Below are 24,452 nucleotides of genomic sequence, written 5' to 3'. Positions count from 1 at the left end.
GATATGTTTTTATGTTACCATTTTTTCACAAGGTATAAGACAGATGAATTTGCTACAGAACATCGAATGAGTGCATGTGGTGTAGCTTCTGTAAAAAAAAAAGTGTGCACAGTAACATTTTTGCATTTTGCTCAATTTGCTATAGAATATACAATTATTGCATTTGTTGTAGTCTTTTTAAAGTAAAATTGTCCATTAACATATCTTATGTACTCTGTAAATAATAATGGAAAGACAAGATAAAAAGTTTTAAAAATTTTTATTTAAGTAAATATATTTAGTATTATTGTTTGAAAGCAAATTAAACTTTAATTAAAATACTGTATTTTTAGCCTTTTTACAGAAACATAATTTGAATATTTTCTTTTTGTACTTTTATTTACAGTAAAGTATTGTGTTGTTTTTTACAACTCATGTATTTTTAGTATGTATCCATTTTGAAATATTACATTTACATTTTTTGGCAAGTTTGGCATTAGAGCTTCTTGAATGTCGTCAATGTCCGGTGGTATATTGAAGAAGTCCAGTAGAATATTGTTATTTATTTCTACAGATTGTAAATTTTCGGCATTATCAATATGTACATTTAGTGTACTGTGTTCCTGATTCGCAGTTTCTAGCCCATATATAGTCATGTTTATTTCTTCTTCTGGTGGTTGTATTTTCTGTGAAGGAAAAAGAATTTAGTTAATTTCATATTTATGAAGTTCTTTTATTTCTTTTCTTGTGTTGACCTACGGAAAAATTTCTTGTTATATGCAGGCTTAAATAATGTTAATAAGTAGTGAAGATAGTTTAAGAAAGGATAGATGTGAGTAAATATAGTGAAAAGGTATAATATAGTGTGTATAATAGAGGATTAGAGACTGTTTTGTAATGTTATAGCTACTTTAGTAAAAATACGTTTTAATAAATAGTGAGTAGTAGGTACTAGTTTTGTGTTTTAGAATAGTATTGTAAATAGTGATTATAGTTAATAGTGCAGTGTGAGTAGACTGAGTTATTAGTAGAGTGTGTATGATTTTGAGTGCATTGTTAATTATTTTTGGAGTATTGAAGTTATTGGCGTAGTAGTATAAAGTGAATTTGAAAACTACCAAAAATTGTGTACTTAAGTGTTAGTATTAAAGTTATATTTGTAAGTGATAGTTGGGCATTATTAGTAAGTTATTTTGAAATAGTGAATGTTATTTTTCTGTAATAGTGTTTTTTTATGGTGTGAGTAATAAAGAGAGAGTAGTTAAGATTGAGTAGTAGATTTATTAGTGGAGAGTATTAGTGAGTTTTATAGTAGTGATTAGTAGAATACATAGTATAGCTTAATCGATTTAGATAGAGAGTATTAGAAGAGTGAGTTTGAGTGAATTGTAATTAGTGAATATAGAGTTTGCTGGTGTTTTAAAAAGTAGATAGTATAGATTGAGTAGTGGAGCAAGTTATTAATATTTTCATAATTTGTACTTACTTGAAATTGTGTATTTCTTGTTGTGTTTAACATTTTATTGCTGTTAAATTCATGCACTGTCAGGTGCGTCATCTTTATGTAGGATCCAATTTCTATGGGAAAGTCTGTGGCATCTCTCCAAAGAGTTATTTTTACTGAGTCTGTTGTATCTTTCACAGTTATTGATTTACGTTTTGTATCTTGTCCAGCAATAACAATTGTTTTTGTTTCTTCTTCCTGTAAGACAAAAAATTGGTAATAGAAATTTGTTTATTATGTTACAGAGAGAGAGTCTGTCAAAGAGAGTCTGTCAAAGAGAGAGAGTGAGTCAAAGAGAGAGTCAAAGAGAGATAGTCAAAGAGAGTCTGTCAAAGAGAGAGAGAGTCTGTCATAGAGAGAGAGAGTCTGTCAAAGAGTGAGAGAGTCTGTCAAAGAGAGAGAGTTAGTAAGAGAGAGTCTGTCAAAGAGAGAGTCTGTCAAAGAGAGAGAGAGTCTGTCAAAGAGAGAGAGAGTCTGTCAAAGAGAGAGAGAGTCTGTCAGAGAGAGAGTCTGTCAAAGAGAGAGAGAGTCTGTCAAAGAGAGAGAGAGTCTGTAAAAGAGAGTCTGTCAAAGAGAGAGAGTCTGTCAAAGAGAGAGAGTCTGTCAAAGAGAGAGAGTCTGTCAAAGAGAGAGAGTCTGTCAAAGAGAGAGTCTGTCAAAGAGAGAGAGTCTGTCAAAGAGAGTCTGTCAAAGAGAGAGAGTGAGTCAAAGAGAGAGTCAAAGAGAGATAGTCAAAGAGAGTCTGTCAAAGAAAGAGAGAGTCTGTCAAAGAGAGAGAGAGTCTGTCAAAGAGAGAGAGTCTGTCAAAGAGAGAGAGAGTCTGCCAAAGATAGAGAGAGTCTGTCAAAGAGAGAGAGAGTCTGTCAAAGAGAGAGAGAGTCTGTCAAAGAGAGAGAGAGTCTGTCAAAGAGAGAGAGAGTCTGTCATAGAGAGAGAGAGTCTGTCAAAGAGAGAGAGAGTCTGTCAAAGAGAGAGAGAGTCTGTCAAAGAGAGAGAGAGTCTGTCAAAGAGAGAGAGAGTCTGTCAAAGAGAGAGTCTGTCAAAGAGAGAGAGTCTGTCAAAGAGAGAGAGTCTGTCAAAGAGAGTCTGTCAAAGAGAGTCTGTCAAAGAGAGTCTGTCAAAGAGAGAGAGTGTCAAAGAGAGAGAGTGTCAAAGAGAGAGTCTGTCAAAGAGTCTGTCAAAGAGTCTGTCAAAGAGTCTGTCAAAGAGTCTGTCAAAGAGAGAGAGAGTCTGTCAAAGAGAGAGAGAGTCTGTCAAAGAGAGAGAGAGTCTGTCAAAGAGAGTCTGTCAAAGAGAGAGTCAAAGAGAGAGTCAAAGAGAGAGTCAAAGAGAGAGTCAAAGAGAGAGTCAAAGAGAGAGTCAAAGAGAGAGTCAAAGAGAGAGTCAAAGAGAGAGAGTCTGTCAAAGAGAGAGAGTCTGTCAAAGAGAGTTAGTAAGAGAGAGTCTGTCAAAGAGAGAGAGTCTGTCAAAGAGAGAGAGTTAGTAAGAGAGAGTTTGTCAAAGAGAGAGTCTGTCAAAGAGAGAGAGAGTCTGTCAAAGAGAGAGTCTGTCAAAGAGAGAGAGAGTCTGTCAAAGAGAGAGAGAGTCTGTCAAAGAGAGAGAGAGTCTGTCAAAGAGAGAGAGAGTCTGTCAAAGAAAGAGAGTCTGTCAAAGAAAGAGAGTCTGTCAAAGAGAGAGAGTCTGTCAAAGAGAGAGAGTCTGTCAAAGAGAGAGAGTCTGTCAAAGAGAGAGAGTCTGTCAAAGAGAGAGTCTGTCAAAGAGAGAGTCTGTCAAAGAGAGAGAGTCTGTCAAAGAGTGAGAGTCTGTCAAAGAGTGAGAGTCTGTCAAAGGGGTAAGTATTGTGTGCAAGAGTTTTTGGTATATAGTGTGCGTGTAAAAGGGTGTGTGTGATAAATTTTTTTCTTTTTATAAGCTTACCTCAGCAATAGTCCCAGAAATGCTCATTAATGAGCGTAGTGAAGCTGCTTTAACTGTTTTTATCGGTGATATTGGTGGAGCAGGGGGTTGTAGGATATATTCTGCCTCCTGTATTATTTCTTGAGGTATAGATAAGGGCATCATGTGTGATAGTTTCGTTTGTTTCGTGATGATAATCACATTGTTTTTGGCTAAGAAATTGCGAATCATAATAGCTTGTCCTTCTTTAGTTTGCTGGTAAAATGGCTCATTGTAGCACGTTGCTTTAATGCAACTACTTTCATCAGCTAGAGCTAGATGATACATGACTTTGTTCTCTTGTTTAGCATTTGTATAGTTTGTTTTTGTCGAACATTTTATTACGTTGGCTCGGATTGTTTTTTGGTACGGTTTGTTGTCTTCATGTTTCATTTTTTTGAGGTCTTGTATGGAAATCATCTGAAATGAGAGAAAATGTTAGTACACATTCTGAGCATAAATTTTTCCCCTTTTGCTATTACCTGTAATAAAATAGCATGTTAATGAAGTGGTTGCATTTTAAACTGCCACCCATAATGCTTTGTGATCACTATAATATGATTCTAATGTACCGTAGTGCATGATGTTGTCATTAGTATAGATGTGATCTAGTGTAGAATTGTAGTCTGTTGTGTATTGTTGTATTTTTTGCTGGCATTGAAATTGCTGCAGCATATATTCTAATAGCAAAGTTCTGTTTGGTGACATTTGTGTTAAATCTATATTGAAGTCTCCCATGATGACATATTTCGAATTTGGATACAAGTTAATTATGCTACTTAAAACTTATAATAATGTCTGCAAAAGTACATGTGGTGGTTTGTACAGTATAATAAATAAGTATTCAGAATCATTAAGATGCTGAGTGAAAAATAAAAAGTCAATTTCGTGTTGTGTTTGATATATTGGGGATAAAAGCATGTTTTTTTTGTAGTAAATGGCAATACCATGCTTTGTGTGCTGGTTGTGAAATTTATCAAATAATACTAGGTGATATTGTTCTATTAAGAACGTATTCTTACCTGCTTTTCTAGTTGTGTTGATTTCAGTGAGGCATATAATATCACTGTTCATGAAATTCTGTCTGATTTAATAGCAGTGTAATTTCTTTGCAAGGACCGTATGTTATGGACAATTATATTACACTGTTGTCTATAGCTATCTAATTGTGGTACTGATATTTGTAATTGCATGTGTGTTCTTAAACGTGTCATTTCTTCATGCACTTTTGGATGTACAGCTATTTTGTCTTGCTGAAAGTTTCTAATGTATATGTTGTCTAAAGATTTAGCTCTGCTTAAAGCTACATAATGCAGATGATGTACTTTACTGTTGTTAAAGTGAATGTAAATGGGCTCAATTGTTTCTCCTTGTGTTCTATGTATAGTTCTTGCAGATGATTGTCGCAATGGGAATTGTTTGCGTATAATAGTTATAAATTTCTGTGTATATTGGAAATGCCGTGTAATAGCTTGAATGGGTGTCCAATGAGGCAAAATATTACTGTGATATATGTGTTTGTTTTCTTGTCTTGTTAATTTGCCTACTGTTTCTTTATCAAAATTAATCCAAATTACATTTGGGGTGTTATTGATAGTTTCTACAAATTCTACTATACCTGTTGCACCATTTGTTAAACCATCATTGACATTTATATTGTTAGTTAAATCATATCTTAATTGCAATGCAATATGTAATATTGATGGCAGGCTCATTGTTTTAGTAGAATCTGTGGGCAACTGTTGGAGTATTTTTTTTTTTACTGCTTCACTTAAGTCTGCTGCAACTGTATCTATTGCTGTAGCTGTGTAAACTGGGTAATGGGTTATATGTTCTAATAAAACTGCATTATTTATGCTATTGACTTCATTGTTAGTTCCCATAATGTAAGGGATCGTTTTGCTAATGTTTTCAGGTGGCTCTATTTCTCGTGTTTTTATCTGTATAATATCTTCATTTGTTTGTTTCCCTTCTCTTAATCTGTTTAGTAGTTGAGCAAATGGCAAGTCATTTTGTTGTCTCATTATTTTAGTCAACTCAAATAACTTGAAATGTGTCTGCCATAAATTAGTACTTACTGGCCTATATGAATGTTTTGGGTTGTCAAATATGTATGGGTCAAAAACTGGCTTCAATTGGTAAAAGTCTCCAATTGCTAAAATAGATATTCCGCCAAAAGGGAGATCAGACATTTTTATCTCTTGCAATCTATTATGTATAAAGTTGAATACATTAGCCCCTACCATTGATATTTCATCAATTATTAGCAATTTAAGATGCATTAGCTGACCTTGTAGTGTGCTTCTATTCTCATGAGTTAGCTGTCTATGAGTTAGTGTTTGTGAAATAGGTATTTTAAAAGTACTATGTAGTGTTTGGCCTTGAATGTTATGTGCTGCTTTGCCAGTTGGAGCTGTAAGCAATACATATATGTTATCTGGGTTTTCTCCTGCTTTTGTATTGTAATAACATACTAATGTTTGGTAAAGTGCTGTTATAAGGAAACTTTTGCCTACTCCTGCACCACCTGTACAAAATGTGTAGCATGGGGTTTCTTTTGTTTTAACCCAATGCAAATGATGATATATAAAGTTAAGTTGTTCTGCTGTTAGATTTTGCATTATACTATCATATTGTTCTTTTGGCATTATGTTATTGCTTAGTGCTTCTTCTCTACTTGTACTTCTAATCCCTAAATCAAATGATAGGTCATACAATGGGTTTTAATTATTTTGCACTTCATGGAATATGGTGTTATCTTCTTCTGTATCTATTGGTGGTAGCAATGTATCTAATATACTAGTTTCATTGCTATTAGTTGTTAGTTGTTTATTATGTTTATTATATTTATTATGGTTCGAATCAACTGCATTTTTAAGTTCTAGATAGCGTTCATAATAAGTTTCCTTGTTATTAATTGTATTATGTTCATTTCGCCATGGGTAAAAAAGCATGAGCAATTCTCTATAGTAATTTTCTGAGTCATTTTTGATGTTAAATCTGCAATAGCGAATTACTCTTACACTTTTTTTCTTTTTATGCAGTTTGTTTCGTCTACTAAATTTATCTCAAGTTCTTCATCATCTGAGCTATGAAAGTTATTTTCAATAAGGAAATTGTCATGGCCTGTTTCTTCTTTTCCTTTACATTTTTTTTTTCATTATACATAGATGCATAGTCAGCTAATGTACATGTTTCTAATTTTACAGGGCGTTTACTATACCTCACTATAATATTATCATATTGTATTTTACAAGACTCATCTGGTAAAGAATTGATAGTTTCGATGTCTTTTAATAAGTATGTACGCTTTTCATTAGGACTTGTATTGATAAATACAAAAGATCTTGAACTTTTCCGTAAAGGAATTTGTAGTATTAGATATGCTGCTTCTTGGGCACTTATTTCTGTACAGTTTAAGAATTTGTTCCCTATATGCTTAAGTTGTTCTTTAATACTTGGATTGGCATGTACTTCTTTAGCAGCTTGGGCAATTAATTTGCTCATTCCTCGCTGTGATTTACTAATGTATGAAACAATATACACAGCACATGCATATGCATCTAAGATGTATTGTATATCTATGTTTGCTTGCCATGCTTTCAAAATAGTTGGATTGTAGTTATTTATAAAGCATTCAGCTGGTGTCCTTTTCAAGAAAATAGTATTTTTTTGCATAATAGATTGTATACATAAAGTATATTGTTTTAGATCTATGTTCATTGAATGTAAAAACTGTTCAAAAGTATAATTTGAAAATTCTTGGCTGTTTATAGTTAGATGTATTAGTTCAATTTGCTGTAAGAGCTCGTTATTTGTTTTGTCTAGCTCTATTGGTTCTAGTATAAAAGTTTCAGGCATTGGATATCTGGGATAATGATATTTGCATGTTCTTTTATGTTTGATACAGCAGTTTTTGGTATGGCCGTGTCTTTGTAGAGGTAGTAAAGACTCTATATCTGGTTCTTGTGTTTTTGCACATGTAACATACTTATTTATGAAAGTAGTGACTTAATTTCTATCAGAAGTTTCATATAGTGGAGCATTTTCTATCCATATTATAGCATGTATATGTGGTGATCCCCGTTGTTGGAATTCCACTCTATAAAAGTAATCAATAATTTTGCCAATCGGATTACTTTCATGCAATAAAATAGAATTAAATAATTTCCGAACTTGGAAGTCAAAATGTCTTGCACATGTAATGGGATTTTGCTGTATTAATTTGCATTTTGTTTCCCATGACATATTTTTAAATTCTTCTTTTGTGCATTCTGGTCTCTTTTCTGTACGTAATAATATGTTAATTAAGTGATACCATTTCGTTTCTGCAGCAGATAAAGTTAAAAAAAATGTTGGTAATCCTAATTGTCTAATCATAGCAAAGAGGTCTTTTTTGCATTGCTCCCAATATGGTGGTGAACTACGGATAGTTTTAAGTATTTTGTATCCTTCATTATACTGTAAAATTGTATCTAATTTATTTTTTATGTCTTTGGCAGTTATAATGTTTCCATTAGTAAAGTATTTCCTAAGAGATATAAATATTTTGCTCTGTAATTGTTTAATGTGTAATGTTTTTAATTTAAAGAAAAGATTAGTAACACACTTTGCTACTCTTAGATCATTACTTCTTACTTCTGATTGACAGATTGTGCTGTAATGTATTGGGACATGCCTTTCTTCATTAGTCGGCCTTCGTTTTCCGCAAAATATAGTTGGGAATGCCAAATATTCAGAATCTTTGTCTTCATACAGGCCTCTTGGTGTGTTATATTCTGCAGGTGCTAAACTTAAAATATTATTTGTTTCTGTAGTAATAGTTTCATTATCTAAAATAGTATCTAAATTTCCTGCTGGAATGTTGTCTGAGGAATCTGACGTATTACTTGTATCTGAAGTCTCATCACAAGAATGTATATCTTGTGTTGTATAATCCCAATCTTTATTAATAGTGATTCCATATTCTTGAAACAAAGTGCTTGTAGTGGCTAAATATAAAGCTGCACGTTTAACTTTGTTTGGTCTAACATTTTCATAATGGGTATAAGATTTATAACTTAATTTCCTTTTTAATTTTATTGGAATTGTCATGTTATCATTAATTTGCCTTGGTAAAACAGTTACTGTTGTCATAACGTCTGCAGGGACATTTACTACTGCACCTGATAGAGATTTTTGGAATCCACGTGGTAATGTTCTAATTTGTAAAAAAGGTATTCTTGGTGATACTAATCTTTCTTCTAAGTTATGCAAGTGTAAGACTGCTGGGATATCAGGAAATGTCATCCCATTATATACTGAACATGGAGGTATTTTGTCTTTAGATATATATGTGTAACATGTTCTGCATATCTCATTTGTTCTGTATTTGCTAATGTTACATTCTATGAATTTAGCTCTCTTACTAATACTGTGTGTATTTTGAAGACTTTGCTTATGCCATAGTTGATTGCAAATAGTGCAAGTGTACTCAGGTCCATATCGTATTTCTTCCTGAAATATCCTAATTATATCATTTGTTGTTTGACCTGCTATATGTCTATGATTAGGTTCATTCTCTTTGTTTTGTGTCCGTTTTCTTTTTCTATTACTGTTTATTTCTAGAATTTCTATATTGGTTGGTTGAATTAGTGATTCAACATCAGCTGTTAATGTGTTTATTATCTCAGTATTGTTAAGAGCTATGTGTGAAGCTAAATAACTGTCTTCTGTTACATGCAGTCTATTGTCCTGACTATTGCTGTTTTGTGTGTTTATTATTGTATTTTCTACTTGTAAGTTATTTGAAGGAATTTCCCCTAATGCATTTATAGATATATGTGTCGTATGAACATATATGCTTTTTCTAGACTTTACATTTCCTTGTTTATGATTCCGTTGTGTTTGGTGTAATCCTTTTTTGCTAATTGTTGTTATGTTCACTGTAGTTAAATCTAAAGTAATACTCTCAGAATTAGTAATTTGTTCTCTATTGCCTAACTTTAGGATGTATTCTATAATAAGATTAATAGAGTCAATTTGGATAGCAATACATGTTCCATTAGGATGTTGTATTGCATTTTCATTTTGGCTATGAGAATCAAATAGAGAGTATGTATGTATAGTTTTGAAGACTGAAATTATATATCTACCTATAGAGATCAATACACCAGTTTGTGAATTAATTGTAGAAGTTAATGCAGATATAAATTTACTATGTAAAGTTTGTGCTGATTTTGTTAGTTCTTCGCTAAAGCTTTTTTTGAGCTTTGTAGAATAGATTATGTCATTGCTAACTATGTAATTTGGTAACTTTAGAGGTTGCATACAATCTTGTTCATCAACAGAGTGCATTTCAGTGTACAAAGCATCTCCAAGATTCATAATACAGTGCAAGTCTACACTATCCCAAATATATGCTGGTTTACAGTAGTTCTTTAGAATAGCAAATATATTATTTTGAAGACAATGTGTATAGTGAATACTTTTATCACTATGTGTATTTTTTTCCTGTGGATGTGTGTTATGTAAAAAGGGAATTTCTTGTGGTGTTTGTGTTAAAATATTTGAATCTATATTGGTATTATTTGTGCTACTTTCCTTGTTGTGCAATGTGTTATTGTGTATATTATCATGAAGTAAACTGTCATTACTTCCAGTAATAAGTTTATATGTATTATAGTAATCACTTGAATATGTGTTTGTATGTAAATTACTTGTGTATATTGTTTGTTGTACATTTATGTGTGTGCTATTATTACATTAGTAGAATATGTGTTGGTATTTAAATTACTTGCTGGTATTGTTTGTTGTACATTTATGTGTGTGCTATTAATATGTTGTCTTTCTGTGTTGCCCTTTAGTGTTTTCTTAAGTATACTTGCATATGTGTCAGTAGGAGTAGTCTCTTCTGGTGTATTAGTATATTGTGTTGTGCTGATCTGCTTGCTGTTGTTTTTAGATAGATTATTAGGCCCTGTTGTAGTGAGAATTGCACAGGAATACGTACTAGTACTAGGAGTATTATCTAAAGATGCTAATGGCTGTTCCTTATTCAAAAAAGTATTTTTTTTAGATTGACATCTCTGAATGATTGTTTTGGCATTTTCTATACGCATTTGAAATGCTTGTATGAAAATTTTTTCACTAGCTTTAGTAGAATACACATAAAAAATTTTCGGTGCTACTGCATTCTTATTTTTTTCATGACGCACCATTGCTTTTTGAAGTGATTCTTTTGTAATCGTACTTATTTGTATTGGAGTTAATTCATACGGCACACAATTCATGTTTGGTTTCTTAAGATAGTGTGCCAGATTTGTGATGTACTCTAGAAGTTTTTCAAATCTGAACTGTATAGTAATACATGTTCCATTTGGATGAGGCATTCCAGTGTTATCACGACTATGTGAGTCAAATACAAAGTACGAATCATTTTTCTTAAAAATGGAAATAACATAAATTTCCATGCAAAGTATAACACCGGAGTTGGAATCAAGTGCAGGTTTTAATATTTTGTTGAGATTTGGAAACGAAGGGTCACATTGTTGTAATATGTCTCCATAATAAGGTTCTTTAAGTTTTAGAGAATAGATAGTAGTATTGTGTTCAATAAAATTTGGTAACTCATCTGGATGCCTAAGTTGTTCGCTATTAAGTAAATGCATATCTATATATAAAGCATCACCTAATTTCATAATGTAATGCAAGTCTTCTTTAGTCCATGTATGTGCATCTTTGTAATAGTTGTGTATAATTGCAAAAGTACTATTTGGCAAGCATTGATAACCTCTAGAATTGCATGTAAATTTGTCATGACCTTGATGATAATCTGCTGCTAGTATTTGCATCTTAGCTAAGCTAATTTATGAAATAATTTGATATCGCTACAGTATTGCTATATTTTGTTGTTATACGCGAGTCTTTTTTCGTTCTCTCTCTTATATAATATATATATATATATATCTATATATATATCTATTGCTAATTTATATTTGTTTTGTAGTTAACTATAATCCAAGGCAATTAATTTAACACTATTTTTTTGCTTTGTATTTTAGGTAGCAGCTTTAGATGTATCTTTTTTACAATTTTAGTGATGTACTAGCTATAAGTTATACTATTAGCGTATATATATATATATATATATTTGTATATATTTATATGTATATATATATATAGTTATTTTACTGTTAAATATATTCCAAGTTACAGGTTGATAGCTTATTTAAAAAACATACTTCTAATTGTATATATTTCCAAACAATTAGCAATTGTCTTTATAAAAGAAATAATTTTCAATGGTAAGTATATAAATATATATATAATTTTTTTTATAACTAATTATATATATGATTAGGTCTAGTTTTTTTTTTCTCTAAATCCACTCTATTGTTGTTTTTGACTTGTTTTATAGTTGGAGCTGGTAGCAAAATAAAAAGCAATTAGTTTTACTTTTTTGTTAACTAATTTTTTTTCTTAAGATTAATGTTACCTATGGAAATCTTGTATATGATATTTCCTAATTATAAGTATATACAATATATATATATCTATATATATATATATATATATATATAGATATATATATATATATATATATATATATATATGTGTGTGTGTTGATATATGTGTCTTATTTTTTTCCTTGCTATTTCTATACTTACAAGTCAATACAGAAGCAAAATAGATACTTTTACCGTGATGATGTTTTCACTGATGTTGTGTCAAACAATTATGAACGTCTGATCTTATTCAATCAATTGGCAATCTAAGGAAGAATGAAACAAGCATTAATATTGAGTTTACATATTAATATAATAAAAGCAGCTCGATACTCCTAATCATTGTTAGTATTTAAAAATTTTTAGCAAAAAGTTTTTTAATTGTACTTAATTAATAGTATTAAATAGTGTATACAGTAAGTTATATTTAATACTATATAGTGTATTGTATTGTATGTTGATATAGGTTTTTGAAACATTGTGACTAGAGTGCATGTGTAAAGAGTGCATGTGTAAAGAGTGCATGTGTAAAGAGTGCATGTGTAAAGAGTGCATGTGTAAAGAGTGCATGTGTAATGAGTGGCAAACGTATATGTATAAAGGCATATGTGTAGAAAGTGTGTGTACAAAGTGTATATGTAGTACATACTTTAAGACTATGTGTAGAAGTTGTATGTGTAGTATGTGTGTGGACTGAGTGATGAAGCATATTAGTAGTCGTAAATCGAGTATTAGAAGTGTATGTAGTATAGAGTAACTAGTAAAGTATAGTAGTAAGGAGGATAAAGTGAGCAAGATAGAGAGAGATGGAGGGCAGGAAGAAGAGATGTTAATAAAGAGGGGTGGATAGGCAATATTGAGAGTAGTGGAAAGATGAAGAGAACGATAAGGAAAAGAGAGAAGTATGATAAGGAAGAGAGAGGATATAGAGGTGTAGAAAGCAAGGTAAAAAAAGATAGAAATGTAAATTACACGATGTGAATTTTATTAAAAGTTGTAAAGAGTGTATTAGATGCATTGTTTGTAATTTTAAGCAAGTACAAAAGAACAATAGGAGAGGTAGTGAGATTAAGGAACACTTAATCCCCTGTTAAATCTAAATAAACAAGAGAAGAGACGTTAAATAAATCTGAAATTGCCACAGAGACTGAGTGATGCAACTGGGGAATTGCACACTCACTTTAGGTGGAAAAGAAAGCCCTCACACACCGACCTAGTCAGTGTCATGCTTCATCATTGGGCCCCACCAAAGAGGCCGAATGCCTCTTTGGTGTGCTACGACGCCAGAAGACTGCGGAGCAGGTTGTGTGAAAAAGGCATGTTGTGAGTTTTATAATTAAAACTGCCTAATGTGTAAGTACAATTCTATAATTCTTGATGCTTAGTACACAAATGAAAGAGTTATGTGTCTGAATTTAATGCCCAAGGTAATGGATTTGTTAATTTAAAATACTAATTAGTCAGTCAACATGTTTCATCTTTTACAGTTGTTTACATTTACTTAGGCATTTATAATGACAGAATTATACCCCGGCGGTATGGACTCTCTAATCGCCCACCCTGACCTGGGGGCGTGAAAGTGAAAATTTCAAAAAAAGGATTTAGTGCATAAAAAAAGGGGGAAGAGCAATTGCTCATTCCAAAAATACTCCTAATTGCGGAGTGTTTGTGCACCTGTAAAAGAAATAACAGACAAACATATAAAACTTTCACAGAATTAGTTGTAAATATAAGTCATTGCGTTTGTCCAGGGTGTTCCATAGTTGTGGCATAGTGTTCCTAAATAAACACTATAGTTAACATCATCTATATATCTATATAGCCTTATAGGGATGCTAACACTAACTTTGTAAAGTGAAGTGGAAAAATGTGTGTAAAGCACACAAAGTAGCTAGAAAGTGTTGATGAAGAGAGAAAACACATAAGAGAGATCAAGAGAGCTAGAAAGCAAGAAGAAAAGTAAGTGCAGAATGGAGTGAGAAGATAGCAAGTAAAAAGTGCAAGATAGAAAGTGAAGACAAGATGGAGACGTAGATAGAGAGTGAAGGCAGGAAGGAGAGAGGACATGAGAGAGAGAGAAAAAGGGAGGGTAGGATGTAGGGCATGAGCAAGAAGGAGGAATGGATGGAAGAAGGTGCAGGAGCAAGAGGCCCAGCTCAGTGGTGTAAAGACTTTCAGGTAAGCAATTTTGTGTTTTGTAAAGCTGATAATACTGTCACTTTGAATGCTCCGAATTTGACTAAATTTATTTTTCTTTTGTTGCAGTATTTGACAGCAGGGTTGGCCAAGTATTTCTGGTTGCCATTTTGTCTTGAGATCTTTGGCTCGCTGTCTCAGTGTTCATGGTGCAAGGACCCCCATAGAGAGAGATGTAGATGGAGGGCAGTAAAGAAGAGAGCAGTTGGAAGAGTGGGCAAGAGGAAGAGTGATGGCAAAGGGGAAAAAAGCGGAGAGGGAGATAAAGAGAATAATGATAGATAAGGAAGGAGAGAAAGAGTGGATGCAGAGAGTGAGCAAGAGGAAAAAACAGATAAAAGATAGAAAAGAGAGAAAGTTAAAGGGATAAAACAGGGAGAATGTGCAAGAGAGAAGAATAGTAGATAGGGAGGAAGAGAGGGAGGAAGAGAGAGGGAAGACGAAAAGTAAGGGTACAATGGAGCGAGAAGATAGGAAACAAAGAGTGCAAGATAGTAACTATTTCCGGTCGGCATTTTGTCTTGGGATCCATGGCTTGCTGTCTCCATGGCACAAGGGATTTCAGGTACACGTTTTAAATTGTAATGTAATTAGTATTTCTCTTACAGGTGTTTGGCTATTTTGTTTATATTCTTATAATATGTTTATTTTTTGGGCTGTTCTCTCTAGTGTTTCCGTGTTGGGTCTCCTCCTTGGCGTAACTACTTTCAGGTAAGCGATGTTGTGTTTTGTAACAAATAAATGACTGTCTCTTTTGAATGACCGGATTTTTTTAAGTTTGAAAAGGAATTTTTGACTTCATTCTACCCTTACGTTTCTTTTTGTCTTTTTTTTCTCTTCCTCCCTATGTACTATTTTTCTCTTGCACTTGCTCCCTCTTTTATCCTTTTAACTTTCTCTTTTTTATCTGTTTTTTCTCTTGCTCACTCTCTGCATACTCTCTCTCTCTTGCCTTATCTATCCTTATTCTTTATCTCCCTCTCCTTTCTGCGTTTTTTTCCCTTTGCCATCACTCTTCCTCTTGCCCCCTCTTCCAACTGCTCTCTTCTTACTGCCCTCCATCTACATCTCTCTCTATGGGGGTCCTTGCACCATGGAGACTGAGACAGTGAGCCAAAGAGTGCAAGATAGAAAGAGAAGACAAGATGAGGACAGAGATGGAGAGTGAAGGCAGGAAGGAGATAAGACGCAGGAGTAAGAAGAAAGAGGAGGAAGGCAGAAGGTAAAGGAAGAGTAAGAAGTAGGGCATGAGCAAGAGGGAGGGAGAGAGAGCAGATGGAAGAGGGTGCAGGAGAGAGGGATGGTAGAGAGAAAAGAAAGCATAAAGGAGATAGAGAGAAGAATGATAGATAGGGAGGAAGAGGAACACGGAGAGTATTAGAAAGAGGAAAAGAAAAGAAAAAGGAGAGTGCAGGACAGAGAAGCATGATAGCTAGAAAAGGAGCTAGAAGAAAGGAGAGAGCAGATGGAATAGGGGGCAGGAAGAAGAAGGAAGAGAGCAGAAAGGAGAGATATATAGAGAAGAAAGAATAAAGAAGTAATTAAAAAAAGGAAGAGAGAGTGCAAAAGAAAGAACGGAGTATGCAGAGAGGAGGTGAAAAGAAGATAGAGAAAGATAAGTAAGAAAGAGGAAGAGAGTGCCGGAGATAGAAGTATGATAGATAAGGAAGTAGAGAGGATGCAAGATAAATGGAGATCATGAGAGAGAACGTAGAAAGGGGGAAAAGACTGCAGAATGGAGGCAGAGGGCAAAAAATATAAGGAGTGCAAGATGGAAAGGCAGAACAAGATAGGGAAGGAGATAGAGAGTGAAAGTCACAGAGTGCAAAAGGAAGAGCAAGAAAGAGAGAGAAAGCAGGATTTAAAGGGAGGGTGTGCATGAGCAAGAAAGAATTAAGAAGGGAGCAGTTGGAAGAGGGGGCAAGAGGGAGAGTGATGGCAAAGGGAAAATAGCAGAAGGGAGATAAAAAAAGAATCATGATAGAGAGGGAGGAAGAAGGAAGGAGAGAGAGCAGATGGAATAGGGGGCAGGAGAGAGAAGAAAGAGCAAAAAGGAGAGAGAAGAGAGTGCAGAATGGAGTCAGAGGGCAAGAAAGAGAAGGAGTGCAAGATGGAAATGTAGCACAAGATAGGGAAGGAGATAGAGAGTGAAAGTCACAGAGTGCAAAAGGAAGAGCAAGAAAGAGAGAGAAAGCAGGAGTTAAAGGGAGGGTGTGCATGAGCAAGAAAGAATTAAGAAGGGAGCAGTTGGAAGAGGGGGCAAGAGGGAGAGTGATGGCAAAGGGAAAACAGCAGAAGGGAGATAAAAAAAAGAATCATGATAGAGAGGGAGGAAGAAGGAAGGAGAGAGAGCAGATGGAATAGGGGACAGGAGAGAGAAGAAAGAGCAAAAAGGAGAGAGAAAAGAGAAGAGAGTGCAGAATGGAGTCAGAGGGCAAGAAAGAGAAGGAGTGCAAGATGGAAATGTAGCACAAGATAGGGAAGGAGATAGAAAGTGAAAGTAAGAGAGAGGGCAAAAGGGAGAGCAAGGGAGAGAGAGAAAATGCATGATGTAAAGAGAGGGTGGGAAGGAGGGCATGAGCAAGAAATAAGTAAAGGAGCAGTTGGAAGAGGGGGCAAGAGGGAGATTGATGGCAAAGAGAAAAGAGCAGAAAGGAGGGAGATAAAAAGAGAAGCATGATCGAGTGGGAGCAAGAAGGAAAGAGAGAGCAGTTGGAATAGGGGGCAAGAAGGAGAAGGAGGAGAGAGCAGAAAGGAGAGAGATATATAGGAGAGCGATAAAGAGAGCGGGAGGAAACAGATTGTGATGGAAGAAAGAAGGTGAGAGAGTGTAGATGAAGAAAAGCACAAGAGTGTGAATTTAAGATGGAGTGGGCAAAATAAAGAGAAATAAAGAAGGAATACAAGATAGCGACATAAGGAGGAGAGAAAGAAAGGAGAGAGATGGAAAGGGTATGCAAGAAGAAGAGAGGGGCAAAAAGAGAGCATGCGGGAGAGAGATAAAGATAGAAGGAATAGGAAAAGAGAGGGCAGGAGAGATAAGCATGATAGAAAAGGAGGGAGAGAGCAAGCAGAAAGGAGAAAGGACGCAGGAAATAGAGAGATAAAGAATGAATTCAAGAGACAGCTAGATCTAGGAAGTAGAGAAAGAAAGGAGAGAGATGGAAAGGGTATGCAAGAAGAAGAGAGGGGCAAAAGGTAAGAGAGCAAGAGGGAGAGAGATAAAGATAGAAGGAATCGGAAAAGAGAGGGCAGGAGAGATAAGCATAATAGATAAGTAGGGAGAGAGCAAGCATAAGTAGGGAGAGAGCAAGCTGAGACGCAAGATAGAAAGAGCATGAGAGAGAAGGTAAGGAGGAGTAAAAGTGAGAGCAGAATAGAGTGAGTGAGTAAAAGAAAGTGCATGATAGAAAGAAAGAGAAGATGGGAATACAGGAGAGAGAGTGTAGAAGAGAAAGGATGCAAAAGAGGGAGAGGAAAAGAAAGAAGGAAAGTAGGAGAAAGTGAGGGAAGAATAGAGCAGGAGTAAATAAAATAGAAAGACTGCTGGCAAAATCATGAAGGAGATGCAGAGTAAATGCAAGAGAGAGGAAAGGCAAGAATGCAAAATTGAAAGGGAAGGCAAGAGAAGGAGATGTATGTATGTTGCATGTGCTGTCTCAGTATCTAAGCATTTGCTGCAGGATGTGGAAGAAGATATAGGGTGTGTGCAGAGACCTATGAACAAAGTCTCAGTTATAAGTTTTCCTTTAGGTTTGACCTCTCTCTTGATTACGACCTCACCAGTGCAGCTTTCATCTCCAAACTAAATTAAATGTTGTTTATGAGGCAAACTTTTGTGTATAACTATCCAGCAAAGAATGCCCAGTACAGACAGGAAGAACAAAGTCTTAGTTATAAGTTTTCCTTTAGCTTTGACCTCTCTCCTGATTACGACCTCACCAGTGCTGCTTTCATCTCCAAACTAAATTAAATGTTGTTTATGAGGCAAACTTTTGTGTATAACTATCTAGCAAAGAATGCCCAGTACAGACAGGAAGTACTACCCCAAAAAATGTCTAAAGTAAAATAAGTTGTAAGTATGAACGTACCGTGTTGAATGAACGAATTTGAAAGATGTGTCCTCGATGGGGCAGTTGCACCAAATGGCAAATTTTTTGTCCTGTAAAAGTAAAATATACTGTTAGCAAAAGATTGAAAAGAGTGAGGACATTTGTCTGAAGTATATTAGAAGTTGTAAATAGAGAATTGAAGCACTATGTATTATAGAGTAACTAGTATAGTAGTAAAGACTATAAAGTAGCAAGGTAGAAAGAGATAGAGGTCAGGAAGAAGAGAGAGAGATGGAAAGAAAGAGGGGAGGATAGGCAAAAAGAAAATGAGTGAAAAGAGAGAGTGTAGAAGACAAGGGATGCAAAAGAGGGAGAGGAAAAGAAAGAAGGAAAGTAGGAGAAAGTGAGGGAAGAATAGAGCAGGAGTAAATAAAATAGAAAGACTGCTGGCAAAATCATGAAGGAGATGCAGAGTAAATGCAAGAGAGAGGAAAGGCAAGAATGCAAAATTGAAAGGGAAGGCAAGAGAGGGAGATGTATGTATGTTGCATGTGCTGTCTCAGTATATAAGCATTTGCTGCAGGATGTGGAAGAAGATATAGGGTGTGTGCAGGGACCTGTGAACAAAGTCTTAGTTATAAGCTTTCCTTTACTTTTGACCTCTCTCCTGATTACGACCTCACCAGTGCAGCTTTCATCTCCAAACTAAATTAAATGTTGTTTATGAGGCAAACTTTTGTGTATAACTGTCCAGCAAAGAATGCCCAGTACAGACAGGAAGAACAAAGTCTTAGTTATAAGTTTTCCTTTAGCTTTGACCTCTCTCCTGATTACGACCTCACCAGTGCAGCTTTCATCTCCAAAGTAAATTAAATGTTGTTTATGAGGCAAACTTTTGTGTATAACTATCCAGCAAAGAATGCCCAGTACAGACAGGAAGTACTACCCACAAAAATGTCAAAAGTAAAATAAGTTTTAAGTATGAACGTACCGTGTTGAATGAACGAATTTGAAAGATGTGTCCTCGATGGGGCAGTTGCACCAAATGGCAAATTTTTTGTCCTGTAAAAGTAAAATCTATTGTTAGCAAAAGATTGAAAAGAGTGAGGACATTTGTGCGAAGTATATTAGAAGTTGTAAATAGAGAATTATAAGCACTATGTATTATAGAGTAACTAGTATAGTAGTAAAGACTATAAAGTAGCAAGGTAGAAAGAGATAGAGGTCAGGAAGAATAGAGAGAGATGGAAAGAAAGAGGGGAGGATAGGCAAAAAGAAAAGGAGTGAAAATAAAAAAGGAGATAAAGAAAGGATGAGGAACAGTGCAAGTTAAAGAGAAGCTTGATAAGGAGGGAACGCAAAGAGGTGAAAAGACGACAAAGATAAAGAAGGAATAGAGTGCTGGAAATAGAAGTATGATAGATAGATAAAGAGAGAAGCATAATAGAGAGGGAGCAAGAAGGAAGGAGAGAGCAGCTGGAATAGGGGTCAGGAGAGAGAGGGAAGAGAGAGAGCAGAAAGGAGAGAGATATAGAGGAGAGCGATAAAGTAATTGAAAAAAGGAAGAGAGAGTGCAAGAGAGAACGGGAGGAACTTTATTTTGACAAAAGAATGTGAAAAAGGGTAGATAAAGAAGAAAAGCACAAGAGTGTGAAAGTAAGATGGATAGAGTGGGCAAAATTGAGAGAAATAAAGAAGGAATACAAAAGAGCGAGATAAGGAGGAGAGAAAGAAGGAGTGGTGGAAAGTGTATGGAAGAAGAGAGGGGCAAAAGGTTAAGCTATCAAGAGGGTGAGAGAAATAAAGATAGAAGGAATAGGAAAAGAGAAGGTAAAAGAGATAAGCATAATAGATAAGTCGGGAGATAGCAAGCAGAAGGGGGAGGACGCAAAAAATAGAGAGCAGGAGAGAGAAGGAAAGGATGGGTAAAAGTGAGAGCTGAATAGAGAGGGAGTAAAAGAAAGTGTGCATGATAGAAGGAAAGAAGATTAAAACACAGGAGAGAGAAGGTATAAGAGAGGGCATGAAAAACAGAGGGAGAAGAGAAGAAGAAAGAAAGTAGGTGTAATAGTGAGGGAAGAATAGAGCAGGAGTAAATAAAAGAGAAAGACTGATGGCAAAATGGGAAAGGAGATGCAGAGTAAATGCAAAAGAGATAAAGGCAAGAATGCAAAATTGAACTGGAAGTCAAGAGAGTGAGATGTATGTATGTTGCATGTGCTAGCTTAGTATGTAAGCATTTGCTGCCGGGACCTGTAAAGAAGGTGGGGATGAATATATAGGGTGAGGGCAGAAGAGGGAGGATGCAGGAGAGAGAGGGAGAGCAAAAGAAAGAGAAAGTAGGAGAAAAGGAGAGAAGAATAATGCGAGAGTGAAAGAAAAGACAGTGAATGTAAAATTGTGAGGGAGATGCAGAGTAAATGCAGAAGAGAGACATAAGGAAAGGCAAGAAAGAAATTGAAAGGGAAGGCAGGAAAGAAAGAGATCTATGTATATTGCGTGTGGTAAATGAGTTTCTAAGCATTTCCTACAGGGACCTGTAAAAAAAGTGTTGGTTATAAGTTTTCCTTCTCTGCTGACTACAACTTCACCAGTGCAGCGCTTGTACAAACGCATAAGATGTGCTTTATGAGCGAAATTTTGTGTATAACTATACAGCAAAGAATGCTCAGTACAGACAGCAATTAAAAAAAGAAATGTATTAAGTAAAATAAATAAAGTATTAACATACCGTGTTTATATAACGAATTTCAAATTGTGTAGTCGATGGGTCAGTTGCAACAAACGTCTACTTTTTGACCCTATAAAACAAAAATAGCATTAGCAAAATATTATGAGTGCAGGCAAAAAAAGCAGTGATTCTCATGCAAACTGTGCAAATTGAATCTTAGCTAAAGCTTTGCGTATTAGCGATTAATGCGTTCTAATGTAATAGTATGGCAATTATTTGCGTCACGTTACTGGTTTGTATGTGCCTTTAAAAATATAGAAATCCGCGCATGCACGTAGTGAAAATAAAACAAGGAATGTTGTCAGTGTTTTATTTAATTTCTCGCATCGTGCAAAGCAGTTTGTGAACTAAAGTTGTAACTAAACATATATATATATATGTGTGTGTGTGAAAGATTGGTCTTGCCTAAAGAACTGAAATGGATTAACCAAAAACATGGTGAAATTGGCCAAATGTATATGCAACACAATTTAATTGTAAAGTGATACGTATTCTTACTGCAAATTAGTTTCACAGAAAGGCATACTTACATGCGCAAACATTTTCATCCTAAATGCACAGTTTGCAAACATTTATATCGTAAATGTACCTATTGGCGATGTATGAAAAAGAACTCAAAGGCATTAAACAAAAACATGTGGAAATTGGCCAAATGTATATGCAAGACAATTTAAATCGAAAGTGATACGTATTATTACTGCTTTGTTTGCGCGTATAAAACAGAAAAATGTGCTCGTAATACCGCTGCTCAAAAGAACAGATTACTTTCACAGAAAGGCCTAAACTTACATGCGCAAACATTTTCATCCTAAATGCAGTTTGCCGATGTATAACTTTGCACTGAAACTCGTCGGTCTCACCTTATCCTAACTGTTCTTTATGCTCTCAGTAAATGTAACGGGCCTTCATGCTCTGACTAAATCTAGTGTTGCGACAAACACATGCTTGTGCTCATCTAACTCTCAGCCTTACGATTTGAGCATATTAAATAAAAAAGGGGACAAATTACTTTCACAGAAAGGGCTAAACTTACATGCGCAAACATTTTCCTCCTAAATGCAGTTTGCCGATGTATAACTTTGCACTGAAAGTCGTCGTGTCTCACCTTATCCTAACTGTTCTTTATGCTCTCAGTAAATGTAACGGGCCTTCATGCTCTGACTAAATCTAGTGTTGCGACAAACACATGCTTGTGCTCAGCTAACTCTCAGCCCTACGATTTGAGCATATTAAATAAAATCTGGCATCGCACAAACAAGGCATCCAAAATGTACATAATGACGAATTGGATTAAACAGCAAGGCCTTACAAAGTAAGCATGTGTTCGAATTTTCAAAGGCCATGAATAAAGTAGACATGCGCAAACATTTATATTGTAAATCTACCTATTGGAGATGTAGCAAAAAGAACTCAAACGCATTAAACAAAAACATGATGAAATTGGCCAAATGTATAGGCAACACAATTCAAAGTGATAGGTATTATTACTGCTTTGCGCGTATAAACCAGAAAAATGTGCTCGTAATACCGCTGCTCCAAAGGACAAATTACTTTCACAGAAAGGGCTAAACGTACATGCGCAAACATTTTCCTCCTAAATGCACAGTTTGCCGATGTATAACTTTGCACTGAAACTCGTCGGTCTCACCTTATCCTAACTGTTCTTTATGCTCTCAGTAAATGTAACGGGCCTTCATGCTCTGACAAAATCTAGTGTTGCGACAAACACAGGCTTGTGCTCAGCTAACTCTCAGCCCTACGATTTGAGCATATTAAATAAAATCTGGGACAAATGACTTTCACAGAAAGGGCTAAACTTACATGCGCAAACATTTTCCTCCTAAATGCACAGTTTGCCGATGTATAACTTTGCACTGAAACTCGTCGGTCTCACCTTATCCTAACTGTTCTTTATGCTCTCAGTAAATGTAACGGGCCTTCATGCTTTGACTAAATCTAGTGTTGCGACAAATACATGCTTGTGCTCAGCTAACTCTCAGCCCCACGATTTGAGCATATTAAATAAAATGTGGCATCGCACAAACAAGGCATCCAAAATGTACATAATGGCGAATTTGAATAAACAGAGGTCCTTACAATGTAAGCATTTGTTTGAATTTGAAAAGTTCATGAATAAAGTAGACATGCGAAAACATTTATATCGTAAATGTACCTATTGGCGATGTACCAAAAAGAACTCAAACGCATTAAACAAAAACATGGTGAAATTGGACAAACGTATAGGCAACACAATTTAAATCTAAAGTGATTCCTATTATTACTGCTTGGTTTGCGCGTGTAAAACTGAAAAATGTGGTCGTAAAACCGCTGCTCAAAAGGACAAATTACTTTCACAGACAGGCAAGTAACTTACAGTTTATGTAGAAAGGCTCCAGTCCGCTGTCTCGAAGTATACCTCCTGAGATCGGTCGAAAAATCGAGAGAGGCTCCAGTCCACTGTCTCGAAGTATACCTTCTGAGCTCGCTCGAAGAAATGTCTCTTTTCGTGGCTGTAGTCCTTTACATACTGTGGAAGACAAAAAAAACGCAGTTAGTTCATTAAATAACAAAAGACTTGCAAAGTTTGTTGTTAAGAACATGTATGTGAGATGTTGTTTAGGATGTTGCTGTCTCGACATATGTAAATTGCTGATAGGAGGCTGTCTGGCCGAATGAAAAGGTCGTGGATGCTGTGACTCGTTAGAGTACTTAGTGGCTATGTGCGACTTTTGCCGATCTTGAATATCAAAGCTTAGTGGTAGACGAGTTGGCGCCACGCTGCCTGCAAATACAAAAAAAAGTGCTGGTGAATATCATTTTGTTAAAGTTGAAAAACACGATAGCTGTTTGCAATAATTCCCTGCACAGAAAGCACACGATATAAAATAACTATTAAAGTAAGCATAATAGAATTACGAGTGCCACCCATCCGTCAAATACCTGCTAGGAAAAGAAAATAGATGTATTAAAAAATATAGAGCATTCAAAGAAACAAAACAGTTTTATTTTACAAAAGACAAAATCGATTCAATCTCTTACATGAAAGGCCTTGCACCATGGAGACAGCGAGCCAAAGATCACAAAAGACACGAGCAAAGGCACCAAGCAGCTGAGGCGATACGAAAGTACCTAAAAAAGAAGCTGAAAAGAGAGATTAATATCGAACAGGTTAAATAGCTTACTTGCACCACGAACAAAGAGCACGGAGGCCACGTCCGAACATATAAAGGAAACACGAGAGAGCTGCAAAACAAAAATATATTCCAAGATTATAAGCAAAGGAGCATGAAGTTACCTGTAACAAAACAGTAATTACATAACAAAGTATGTACTACGAGTCGCACTTACCTGAATAGTCAGGGCAAGATCACCAGACAAAATGGCGAACAAAAACACATGAGCTACACTTATTACTTTGGAAAAAAAACAACATCACCTACCTGAAAGTCCTTGCACCACGAAGACAGCGAGTCAAAGATGACAAAACAAAATGGCTAACGGAAATAGTTACCCCCATCGCGCCGCCGACAGATTCCTGCAAATAAAGGAAAATAAATGAAGTCAGAAAT

The 24,452-nt window shown here is 35.3% G+C and overlaps 1 protein-coding gene across 1 annotated transcript; it reads right to left on the bottom strand.

Moving 5' to 3' along the window:
* Window positions 1-369: 369 nt before the first annotated feature.
* LOC147751143 (uncharacterized) lies at window positions 370-23,851 on the bottom strand. The gene is made up of 7 exons (XM_086937871.1): window positions 23,258-23,851; window positions 20,884-20,953; window positions 18,192-18,262; window positions 12,100-12,170; window positions 3,401-3,838; window positions 1,466-1,681; window positions 370-665 (listed from the first exon to the last, which is right to left on the bottom strand). Exons 5-7 carry the CDS (start codon window positions 3,836-3,838, stop codon window positions 405-407), a joined length of 915 nt encoding a protein of 304 aa, XP_086793997.1. The 5' UTR covers window positions 12,100-12,170; window positions 18,192-18,262; window positions 20,884-20,953; window positions 23,258-23,851; the 3' UTR covers window positions 370-404.
* Window positions 23,852-24,452: the final 601 nt, after the last annotated feature.

This window comes from Lissotriton vulgaris, chromosome 1_1 (genome assembly GCF_964263255.1).
Source record: "Lissotriton vulgaris chromosome 1_1, aLisVul1.2, whole genome shotgun sequence".
In the NCBI taxonomy this organism is placed as follows: Eukaryota; Metazoa; Chordata; class Amphibia; order Caudata; family Salamandridae; genus Lissotriton; species Lissotriton vulgaris.
The sequence above is the reverse complement of the archived record's forward strand: the minus strand, read 5'-3'. Positions and strand labels throughout refer to the sequence as shown.